This window comes from Naegleria gruberi (assembly GCF_000004985.1).
Source record: "Naegleria gruberi genomic scaffold NAEGRscaffold_9, whole genome shotgun sequence".
NCBI lineage: Eukaryota > Heterolobosea > Eutetramitea > Acrasida > Naegleriidae > Naegleria > Naegleria gruberi.
The window spans coordinates 129,349-141,862 of NW_003163318.1; the positions used below are offsets into that span (position 1 = coordinate 129,349).

A 12,514-nucleotide genomic window follows, 5' to 3' on the forward strand; every position below is an offset into this window, starting at 1 on the left:
AAGATTTGTATCTTCTATTGAATATCACAATTACTGTATCTGAAGATTTGAGATAAATCCCAGTATCATTTGAATTCCAGGCATCGGTTGGCATGTCCACAAGTTTCAATTTGAAGAATGCGTCCTCATTCGTATTGTGTATTCCTAATAGATGCATCACTTGAAAAGTTTTTCCCATAAATTGAGATGTAATCCTCAGGAAATTGATTTTTTCTAAAAGTTTGTAAAATGCATGGATGAACAGCTCGTTCCGAACATCCAACAATGGTCATTCTACATGTCTGAAGAGTTTCCTCACTCTGAATTCCTTGTAGCAATTGGTGTTTGTAAGTGTCATTGTCAAAATAATGTTGATTATCAGAATTTTCTGATGGACTCAATGTGAGATTCCTTAAAGAGTGATGTTTCAATAAGTTTTTCAGGGAATTCTTCTTTTTCAATGATGTATTATATTGGGATGGATCGTAAAATTCATGAATATGCACATGTTCCAATGAAAATGGTTTAATTTCTCTCAAAAATTCCGAACAAATTGAAATGACACACTTCCTTATCGAATAATCTTCTCCCAACTCGAAGAAACCCTCATAATCACTTCCAACAATAGATTCAACAACTGTTGGGACATTCACATCACCAGCAACTGCTGTATTATTCCTATAATTTGGAGGTATCGAATTTACCTTATTCGACAAACTATTCGAATGTTTTACAATTAATTCCTCACTTAAAATTCCCTCAAAATATTGAATCCTCCTCCTCACTCTCACAATAAACTCCTGTAAAACTCCTTGCATGATAAGAGCTTGATGTTGAACTGAATTTAAACCTTTCGAATTTCGATTATTCATTTCCAATATTCTCCTATTCGTTAGTTGATTAAGGAAGGGTATCGTATTTTGTAATTGGTGCCTCCACATACTATCATTAGGTTCAATTATATGAAAAATGTAGGATTGAAAAAGTTTGCAACTCGATGAAAATTGAAGAATGTCTGGAAGGCAAAGAAATGGAAAAATTAAATCGAATATTAATTCGAAAGGGAGTTGTTTGAAAGTCTTGTGGTTGATTTCTAGGGAGGATTGAATGTAGAGGTGAGAAATGGGCCGTTTCGTATTTGATGATGAAGTGTTGGTAGAACTATTCGAATCGGAAGAACGAAAGTCATGTTCATGATTGTTTTGAGGAGTTGGTGCAGAGAAAGCCTTGAATTTAGTTAGATGATTAGTTCGGACACATTTAATATCATCACCATGGTCTTCATCAGTTTCCAATATTATATCTGAAAGTGGTTGAATTTGTTTCTTGAAAATGTTTCTTTCGGCTGTTTTACTAACGGTCTGCAAGATTTTGTTATCTGTTTTAATCGCTGATGATGTTGATGGTTCAGACAATTTACCATTGACCTTTCGAATAGGAAGTTGTGTCATTTTGTTCGAAAAGTTTATTGGTGATTTGTCCATTTGCATCTCGTATTGACAGCTGTTATAATTTCTCAAATTGTCATCTCCAACACTTTCTATTCGAAATGCCTCAACACTTTCACATCCTAAACTTTTTGTAAACTTTCTTCTTTACAAAATAATATTATTGAATGAAATACAAAAATCAAATTTCTCAATAATAATAATACAAAAAAAAATGCAAAACTCAAACACAGGCGACACCACATCAACCTCTCATACAACGCTGCCGCAGCCACCATCAAAAAATTCGGAATTTTCCTTCCTCACCAATTCCGATGGTTATTCATCAATAGAAGATGAAGAACAATTTTCCAAATTAAAACCAAAACGATATGGTGGAGAGTTGGATGAGGGACATGCCTTTTACTTCTCCGATATGATTGATATTATGTCGAAGGAGAAGGATTTGAATAGAAAGTTTTATCGGATGAGAGTTTTGTTGCACGGGAGTAGGGAGAAGAAGGAACGACCATTGTTTCAGCATGAATCTGATGTGGTATTGTCGTGGACTTCATCATTGAGGGCTTCGGAGGTGATGTATCGATCAGTGCAAGCTTTTGGCACTGGATTGGAACGTGATTTGCAGAAATTGGTTGAGTTTGGACTTGTGAATCACTTGTTGATATTTATTACACATGGATATAGATTTAGATTTTGGGATGAGGGAGCTCCTACGAGAGATGATGTTTCAGTAGATCATTTCCTATATGAACCACGCAATTTTCAAGATATGTCGCTTCACTATCCAATGTATGCTGCAGAAACATTATTGTTAATTCTTAAACACTCGGACTGGAATACCTTTTTGGCAATTATGGAACGATACTTTTCTAGTAAGCAAAATGGACCTAGAAGTAGTAAATTAATTAATGATGGAAAGCACACCATTATGAATGGTGTCGGTGTATTTTACAAATCATTGAAATATGGATTGGCAGGAATGAAGGAAACTATACTCGTCATTCTCAAAACCATTCACACTCGATGCAAAACATTCCAAAAGAATATACTCTACAATACTAAATTCCCACTCATTGAAGCATTGTTTGAATGCATCGATTCTCTGACGCCAGAGAATCTCTGCAAAGAACTCAGCACTCTTCCAGGTGAAGCTCAAAAGAGGCATTTTGGTAACAGGTTTGACCCTACTACAGAAAGTGGAAAAATTGTAATAGGGTATTGGACAGAAAATGTTAGAGATTCAATTGTTGATGTTATTGGAATCTTTTTAAATGAAGCCAAGAAAAATGGCAATAGAAAAATGTATTTGGATCCAAAGTATGTCTTTCCGTGGACTGAGGAAGAAATCAAGGTCAAGCCAGACAGAGCAAACTATAACAAAATATTGCACCGAATGACAGATCTGATTTATCAAAAGCCACTCACTGAATTGAAAGTGATACAATATCATTATTGGTTACCTGGAATGTTTTCAAACATGCTATTTGAGAAGGAAGTTTGTGACAGCTCTAATTCCTTGGAACAAGTGATTGACATTGATTATCAATTATTGGACTTTATTTCAGGAGAGGATGAAATGTTGGACAAGTTGTTTGGCTTTATGAAGAGATTGTATCATGATCCAATGTACAAATTGTCAAACTTTCTCGAGTCAACACGTCGCTTTTTGATTGCTCACGATGGAACTGATCATCCATTCGAAATTACACATAATAAGTTCAGACATTTGATGGAAATGATAGAGTTATCAATGGTGGATTTACTTTCTTGGATTACATGCAATTCTTTAACAGCTTACAAATGTGTACAATATGATAATCACATTCTAATGGAGGATTTTCTTAAGCAAGATAACAACTTTACGGAATATTTAAATATGGATGTATTTTCAAAACCTGCTCTTTCATTCCATTCAATACTAGATGAAACAGAAGGCTACTATTCTATGGGAAGGAATACATGCATTCTCTCCATCATACACAACATGTTCATTGCCGCTCCTGAGCATGCCAATAGGCTGCCGGATATACATAACTTGCTGCTTAAAGGTGTAATCGAAAATAAGGATCTGATTAATACTTGTTTTGTGAGTGGCATTAAGAATTATCAAATTGGATTACATGCTTATATAAGTTTATTTAGAGTGTTTGGAGAGTTAATGGAAGAGTTTGTTGGAAAGGCACAAGTCGATCAACAAAGAGCCATACTTTCTAGTAACATTGGTGAAATGTGTTTGAGAATTGATAAACATGATCTTGCCGAAAAGTATCTGAAATACTCCCTCAAATATGATCCAAATAACGAAAAGACAAAGAGAAGACTTGATAGAGTAAAGAAATAAAATGAAATGTGTATAATGTTCACAATAAATTCATAGCTGCCATCTATCGTACTTCAAAAGCTGTAAAGGAAAGAAATAAAACTGTAATGTCTTCCTTCTAATAAAAACTATTTAATGCCAAGATTGATTTAAAATCATAAGCAACAAATCTTGATAATTCCAACCAATTTCTCTAGCAGCAATTGCAGATAAACTGTCTTGATTGTCTCTATTATCTCTTCCAGGTCCTGTCATGTTTGGTTTCATATTCAAATCAAACATTTTAAACTCAACAGAGTCTGAAGTTTGGTGAGATCGACAGTCAATTCTAATTGGAGCCTTAGCTTGAACAAGCTCAGCAGCTTTTTCACATGCTTTAATTATCTTTTGGATGGCTTCATCTGAATCAAAATCCTTCAATACTACACTATTATTTACAACTGCCACAATACCATTGTATGGAGCAACACCATTTTGATGGTTGAATCTTTTTACAGGTGGAAGAGCCCAATGATTTGAAAATTCCATTTCTTGAATATCGTACATTATATAATTTCCTGGTGGCATGACAGTCAGTGTCAATTCATCACCATTTAAAAATTCCTCAACTATAAAATAATAGCCATATTTTGGAACTGGTTTGTTATTCACTTGAATGGTTTGGTTGATTAATTGAGTTGACTTTTCTACAAAACTGTCAAAATTATCAACCTTTTCAACTCCTTCACTTCCTCTTCCTCTCACAGGTTTAATAATGAGTGGAAATTCAATACCGTTCTCCCTCAAAGATTCCTCAGATAATTCCTCCAAAATTTTAATACCTTCCTTATAAAATCCAAGTAATTTCATTTCTTCCAACTTTTCCCTCGTAGAGACAATCAATGAATTAGCAACTGGTAAATTCTCCTTCTTTAACATTTGATTCGTATCAAACTTGTCATCAAATTGTTGAACCAACTTTGGATGTTGTCCAACAAATTCCACTCCTCTCAAATCCAAACCACACCACTCACTCACTTCACATTGACTCTCCACTTGTTTCTGTTGAGCTCTGATCAAATCATGCAACGGATGCTCCTCAAACAATACAGTATTTGCCCAAATCACCTTTGCACCCTTCTTCAAACACTCCTCAATACCTTCCTTTGAATCGGGAAAAACCCACTCCAAATCATCCCACAATTTAGCATCATCCACACTCATCATCCTAATCAACATATCATGAAGATGCAACATGCCTCTTTGTGGTGTTACAATGGTTCGATTTGCCGCCAATAAATTAAAGGCAATATCAGCGCCCGAATCCTTGTACCCACCTGGTTTGCACGGCTTGAGAATACCATCAATGGTCGGAGGTTGAATGGCTTGATAGAGAATGGCAATGGGTTGATGTCTTTTCATTTTTTTTTAAAAAGAAATAAAAATTTGAAAAAGTTATTTTGCAATTGGAAACAATTGAATTATTGGAATCAATACGAAAGATATGGTTTCGAATTTCGAAGAATAAATTGGATAAAGAAGTTATTCGAAAGGTAAGTGATATTAAGTTGAATGGTGTAATTGATGTTTGTAAAATTGTTTTTTGTAACTTGGGTTCGATTTAACGGTTATCTTTATGACAAGCAAATACCGCCAGTCAAATGTCAAACACTACCATTAAAAAAAATGAGGCCTCATGCCGTGGCCTCTTCATCGAGTCTCTCCACACGACCTATGGTTAGAAAGATAGTTTCCGATATTGAAAACTTTCTCATCGAAGGTTTGTGTTTTAAAATTCACAAGAAAATTAATTTTCCCGCTTCTTTTTGAAATCTTTGAAAAAACGGAAAAAAATTTGAAAAAACCAAAAATCTTCATCATTTGTTTTTATTCATTTAAATAATTATTATTATTATATTACTATAACAACAAAATGTCGGAATTTTGCTGGAAATACTCTCGGAATGGATCATATAATCGAATGAAAATTTTGGAAAATTCATGATGATATCAAAATAGTTGAGAAAAGTAAAGACCAAGTGATTCCGGTCATTCCCATCACAGCCTCCTACTATCGAGATAAGGTTTCCTACTTTAAAGAACAATTGAGAAAGCAGAGATTGTATTCCAATCAGACAGCCACTCTCCTTCCTTCAGCTAGTAATTTTGCAGATGATTCATCCTCATCCTTCCAACAACAACAACATTCAACAACTACCTCTCCCTTCAATCCATCAACAAAGAGATTTATAGGAGGGAATGCATCACCGAATAATGGACCAGTTACCATCACAAAGAAAGGAACTGATAATTCTGTAAATAGTGATTTGGATTATTTCGATGATAAGTGGAGTCTCTACAGAGAGTACATTACTCTCCAGAAACAAATTGAGGAAGTTCAACAGGATTCGGATTTGAATTATATTGAAATGAGAAGGAGAGTCGATTTGGCTCAAGTTTTCAGAGAACATGGAGAATTTTCTGAAGCTTTTATTCAATTAGAACTTGTGGAACAGTCGGCTCAACAGAAGGCAGAGAGTGGTGAATTTGATCCAAAAGTTGAGTTGTTACATGCCAAATGTCTGTTTTTACTTTCAATTGTTTTGAAACAAAAGAATAGATCAGATGATGCAACAGAATATTTGGAATCTTCAAAGGAAAGAACTGATTACTTGCTCAAAGTAATTTCTCCAGCAAATACTCACAAGGATCAGTGTACTAATTTTGTTTTCAAATCGGCTCGTTTACTGCTCTCTGAAATTTCCCTGTACAGCTCTGAGGATTTAATTTCACAACAACAAAAGAACTTTCAAGCCCTTCCATTGGGTCAAAAACTCACCATCAATGAAGAAGCAAATATTGAAAAGATTTTGAGTGAATATCTCATACCTGGCTTGCAGAATGTGAAAATTGTGAGTGGCTCCCAGAAGGTTACAGTTTCCAATTTGGAAGTTTTCAGAAATTTGTGTTACTACTCTGCTGTTTGTATGATGATGTTGAGGGAAAACAAACTTTCCAAACAGTTACTCTCTGTCGCAGAGAATACCTCTCCACTCAAATCAAATGGAAAGAATCACAATAGAAGTGATAGTGACATTTATCTGGAAGCCAATGTGGAAATTGATAAGAAAATTACTAAACTAGCCATCGATATCAAAATTGCAGAGGAAAAGATGGAAAAGGAAAAGCAAGCATCAACCTCTCAAAAGCACACCTCAAAGAATCACAAATTTAAGGATGATAGTGATGAAAGCGACGATGATGCTTGGGATGATTTTGTGCCAACAGGAGCTCTCTCTGGCTTGGCTAAACTAATTCTAGGAGATAACAGTGAAGAGGAAGACGCAGATGAAGATCCAATCAGTACTGACATCTTCCCTTCCAAATACAGACTTTTCAAGTCTAGAATTTATAAGGAGGAAGACGACAAGTTACCTCAATGTATTTTAACAGACTCGCTGGTGAATCCAATTGGAGTGTCTCCCATGTCACCAGCTTGCAGTAATACATTTAGTAATAGAGAGGAATTTAAAAAGTGGATACAACTCTTGAATGCAATTCCAACCAATCCAAATCCTTACACACAAAACATTCCAGTAACAATTTTCGGATATAGTCTTAATGATCGATTGCAAATGAATGGTAATCAATTGTGCAGTCTCTACGATAAGCTGATACAGAGCGAGGCATTTACCTCAAAATGGATCAAAGTGTATTTTGAGCTGTGCACTCGGTTGTACAATGTCAGCTCGATGGAAATGATGATTTCACAACAACAAACAGAAGTTTCTCAACAGGCTCTCTCACTCCAACAAAAATGTGCACAAATGCTGTTGAACTATTTCAACTTGTTAAAGCAACACAAAACCAAGCATTCTTCAATGTCTTCATCTATTATTTCTGCATCCATGTCTAATATAGATTCGAATCCAGATATCATGAGCAAATTGAATGATATTTCAGACAAGTTGGTCGAAAAGAAAGCCTTCCTTTTCACAGTAAGTATGGAAATGTTTGCCATTGCAGGTAGACTCTTCCATCCAGAAGAAGAGGAAATTGGATTTATTGTAGGTGTGTTGAAGGAATGGTTTGGTTCTCAGATAATGTACATTCAATTGGCCAAACTTCAAGCAACCATCCGATTCCACATGAGATTATTCCGATATGATTGCATGATGCCAATGAAGGAAGAAATTAGAAAAGTCTACGATGAATTACTTAATTTATTCGATAATATTGAATCTGCTGAATCATTACCAACTGCCGAGAGTCCACAACCTAATGCTGTCAACCACAGATCATCTGCAAGAAATAATCAAGCTTACAGTATTGAAAAGCACTATTCTCCAAATCTTTCCACAGTTGCTGCCAAGGTCATTATTCTGTTCCACAGATATCACAACTTTTGGATCACATCTCTGAGAAGAGGTTCTGCAGATGATGAATGGGCCTACATGCCAGAGCTACCAAAGCACAAACTCTTATCAGATAAGGAAAGATTTTCACTCCTCCTAAGAAAGTATTATCCAAAGATTCCTCTCTGTCATACGAAAGCAGAAGTTGCCTATACTGTTGGAAGTTACTGGTTGAGACAACCTAAATCTAAGGATGATAGACAATTGGCAGAGTGTGTTCTCTTTGAATGTATATATCTGTATTATAAGTTGAGTCAGAGCGTTCAATCTTTTGGTTTTTCATTCATGATTACCAATGATGCTCTAAAGGCATTGAAGAAATTTTCAGAGGTTCTCTATGCCAATGACAAGTACGAGTACTCCTCCCTGTGCTATGAAGTCTATGTGAACAATTACAAATTGTTGAGAGGACGACACGATTATCAGTTCATTGACGATCTCACATCCGTAACAACGAAACACAATGACTACAAGCACTCTGTCAAGTATTATGAAATTCTCTACGAAAAGGCAAAGGAAGAAAAGAAGATTCCACAAATTGCCAGACTATCAACAAAATTGGCCAATCTTTATATGGAAAAGGGTGAAGTATTGGAAGCAGAGAGAATTAAATTGGAATCGATTGACTATGCCAAGAGATATGGTACATTGATGGACTATAAGACGGATCTTGAAATTGAGCTGGGCACCTTACTGTTGCAGGGAGGTAAATTTGAGAAGTGTATTGCTGTACTTTATAGTGTAGCACAAGAACAGGCCAACAAGAGACACATTGTCTATGAAATTCTATCGAGAGCCTACCTCAAGAAACGTTGGTTTGCCGAGTGTGAAGATTCTCTCACAGAAATAGCCAATGTATTGGTAAACTTTTATATTCAATTGAACCAACAACAAGAAATGAGAATTTTGGAAACTGTGAGCAAGTACTACTTTAAACGTAGCATGTTTGGATATGCACTCGAGTGTGTAAATATTGCCCTCTATAGATGTTCAGGAACATTTGCTGTTCTTGCCAATCTATTCAAGCTTAAGGGAAAGATTCTGAAATCAATTTGTCAGTACAGCACTCGTCTCTCCTTCCCATGTTCTATTAGTGAATCTACGGAGGAAGAATTACATCAGCTTGTCACCCAAATAGAACAAACTCCTTCCAATAGAAATAATCTCTATGAAGGTATCAATGAAAATGATTGTTCCTTTGTTTTCAGCAAGAGGCCAACTTACTACTGCGTTGCACAACTGTTACAGGATTGCATCGACTGTTTCACAAAAGCTGCTGGATACTATGAAGCTTGTTCAAATCAAATTGGAGAGGCCAAGGTTAATTTGCTAATTTCTGAAACTCTACTTGATTATTTGTTTGTTCCTGTTGCTCTTCTTGGAAAGGATCCAGAGCCATATATCAAGCTCAAAGAACAGAGTGAGGAAAATAGAAAGAAGAATGCTGATCCTCAACACAGCCAATTCAAACCTATTACACCATTGGACTATCTCGATTTGAATCACATATTTGCAAACTATATTGAAGCTGCATTGGAAACTTCAGTGGCTGCATGTGATGTCTTTTTGTGCATGAATTCGTATATCACTTCTGCCGAGTGTAAATATTTGCAAGGCAAAATTTCAAGTGCCAAGAGTTTTTGGTGTGAATGTAGAGATGTTCTTTTCACTCTTTTCATTGATAGTGACTCACATGTGATATTGTCATCTGGTACTCCACTTGGTGTTATTGAAAAGCTCATGATTATTGTAAAGAGAATGGTTCGTCTCTTGTTCTGCTTTGAACCTGAATTTGTCAATCAACATTTAGGAATTTTTGATGTATACTATGTAATTGATATTCAATATGAACAGGCAGCTAAAAGATTGCCAACATTTGATGCTGAAAGTGAATACGTCGATAAGGATCAGCAACATCCATTATCCCTCGAGTATTATAACAATTACTTCTACTCAAATTTGGATAAGATTATTGGAAATAATAAGCAATTATCAGAGGCAGATAAGCAACTTCTCATCAAGAACAAACTCTTTGAAATTTTACAAAAGAGAGTGACTGCCACTTCTTCAACCTATTTAACACCTTCACTACCTTCTTCCTTCTCTTCTTCATCTCTGAGTACATTGACTACACTTAGAAAGGGTACTCTAAAGAAGTCAGCCTCCATTTCATCCAGCTCAAGTAATGATAAATCAAGCGAAGGATCATTGGGAAGTGCCACAATTTCACAATTCCTAGATGTTCCAACAACAACACACAAGAAGAGCTCACCATCAGAATTTATCAAACCAAACATGACTCAACTCAAGCAAAAGATTTTGGAAAGAGTTTTCGGATGTATCTTGACTATGAAGCAAGACAGTAAAAAGTATTCGAATGAAATTCACGACAGACTTAAGGCCAGAAATCAAGAATGTATGAGAAGATTGTACAATTTAATGAATGCCATCAGAGAGAGTGGAATTTCTATCTCCAAACACAAGAAGGGTAAGAAAGGTGCCTCTACCATTAATTTCTCAAATGAAGCTCCTTTGAGTCCACTCTTTGCAAAATCTCCACATATTGTCTCGCCAAAACAACGTGAAAGATCCATGTCTGTTGATGCTGGAAACACTGGAGGTACTCTGATGACAATGGACTTGCTTCCAGGAGATGTAGAATTGATGGAAATGCTTATCAGAACTGTAAATCTCCAAAAGGGAACAAAATTGAAAGGAACCATTCAACAAACTATGAATATTCACCTCATCTTGGAAAGAAACATTGCAAGGTATACATCCATTTCACCAGATATTAATTGCCTTGAGGAAAATTTCAAACTCGTCCAAAAGATGAAACTGTTGGACCAATTGGTCTATGTCTTTTATATTGACAGTGTTTTGATTTTCTACATTCCTAAAGAAGGTAGAAAGGTTGTCATACCTTTTGGTGGAAGAGATCACGCAATATTGGATGATAAAATTAGAAATGTTATCGATCTCAATGAAAGCCCGGCTACTCCAAGACGAGGTCAAAACGATTCTGTGGAATTCCTCTCCAATAAGGTATCCAATTGGAGTACAAAAGATTTAGGAAAGGACTTGACTCTCATTGACGATTACTTACTCACTTTGATAACCAGGAGTGCTCGAGAAAAGAAAACTAAAAAGTTTACTCACGAAGATATTGTCAAGGGATTGAGCAAGGTTCTGAATGCCCAATCAGTATTCTCATACAAGCCAGACCTTGCTAAATACGAAGAATTCAAAAAGAGTATTTCACTGCTGAACTTTTCCTTCAAACAATTATACACTCAAAAAACAGGAACAATCTCAGGTACTTTATCATCAACATTTGGTCGTAAAAAATCTATTGGCTCAATACCAAAACTCGATCAATTACCAACCTTTGATGATCATATTATTCTTCTCTGTAATAGTTTCCTGAATGTAATACCTTGGGAGCTTCTGTTTGAAGTTAGCTTGACGAGAGTGAATGCTATTCAGTACTTTATTGGAAGAATCAAGAAGAAGAAATCCAGTGAAGCCAAGATTAGTAGATTCATTGCTTTCTACTCTGAAGATGAAGCCAAATTCATTTTGCCTGCAGAACAAGAAAGAAAGGAATGGATTTTCGAAGATATTCAATGTAAGCTCAACTTTAGAAGATCAAAAACTGCTGGAAGAATTCACAAAGATTTACAAGATATTCCGTTCCACACACCAATCATTAAGAATGGAAAGAAACCAACCAAGAGTAGCTACAAGAAAAAGTATGAATTTGTTTCATTTATTGAACTTTCCTCGATTGTCAATGCCCAAAACTCAAATCTGATACGTACCCTCCAAGAAAAGGTTGGCAAAGATGAATTCCCAGTCTTCCTTTTCACATGGTCCGATTTGGCAAACCTCTCCAATATTATTCACTTCATCTTTTTGTACATTCCTGATTGCTCTCTGTTATTTGTTCCAGAAATGGATATGAAGAAGTGTGTGAAATATCTCATGATGTTATTGGAAACCTACTTGCCCCAATTATGCTCATCATCTCCAAAAACTCTCAGTGTTCCAATGATGAATGGTGGTGACAGTACTACACCATCAACACCAAATGGTGAATCAACCAATTCATCATCCATTCCACCAGAAAGAAGAAACCTTCACAAATTCTTACTCTTTGCCACCAAACTTCTGAAGGATGAATTCGAAATCCCAACAGCTCTCTTCTTCCCTCCATCTCTCTATACCAAACCAACTAAAAAGAAACCAAGTGCTTCTTCCTCCTTCTTTGATGTTTCTCCGAGAAGGTAAAAATACATTCACATTTCAATGAATCTTTGCATTTTCATTTTGGTACTTTCCACATACATGCTTTTCAATCAATTATCATTATT

General features: G+C 35.7%; 4 protein-coding genes across 4 annotated transcripts; 2 read left to right on the plus strand and 2 right to left on the minus strand.

Moving 5' to 3' along the window:
- Positions 1 to 125: 125 nt before the first annotated feature.
- NAEGRDRAFT_46850 (uncharacterized protein) lies at positions 126 to 1,469 on the minus strand (the record flags this gene model as incomplete). The annotated part of the gene is made up of 1 exon (XM_002680510.1): positions 126 to 1,469. One exon carries the CDS (start codon positions 1,467 to 1,469, stop codon positions 126 to 128), a length of 1,344 nt encoding a protein of 447 aa, XP_002680556.1.
- A 172-nt stretch (positions 1,470 to 1,641) lies between these two features.
- NAEGRDRAFT_57200 (uncharacterized protein) lies at positions 1,642 to 3,768 on the plus strand (the record flags this gene model as incomplete). The annotated part of the gene is made up of 1 exon (XM_002680362.1): positions 1,642 to 3,768. One exon carries the CDS (start codon positions 1,642 to 1,644, stop codon positions 3,766 to 3,768), a length of 2,127 nt encoding a protein of 708 aa, XP_002680408.1.
- A 93-nt stretch (positions 3,769 to 3,861) lies between these two features.
- Positions 3,862 to 5,148, minus strand: NAEGRDRAFT_78668 (uncharacterized protein; the record flags this gene model as incomplete). The annotated part of the gene is made up of 1 exon (XM_002680511.1): positions 3,862 to 5,148. One exon carries the CDS (start codon positions 5,146 to 5,148, stop codon positions 3,880 to 3,882), a length of 1,269 nt encoding a protein of 422 aa, XP_002680557.1. The 3' UTR covers positions 3,862 to 3,879.
- A 1,007-nt stretch (positions 5,149 to 6,155) lies between these two features.
- NAEGRDRAFT_64113 (uncharacterized protein) lies at positions 6,156 to 12,431 on the plus strand (the record flags this gene model as incomplete). The annotated part of the gene is made up of 1 exon (XM_002680363.1): positions 6,156 to 12,431. One exon carries the CDS (start codon positions 6,156 to 6,158, stop codon positions 12,429 to 12,431), a length of 6,276 nt encoding a protein of 2,091 aa, XP_002680409.1.
- Between the last annotated feature and the right edge of the window lie 83 nt (positions 12,432 to 12,514).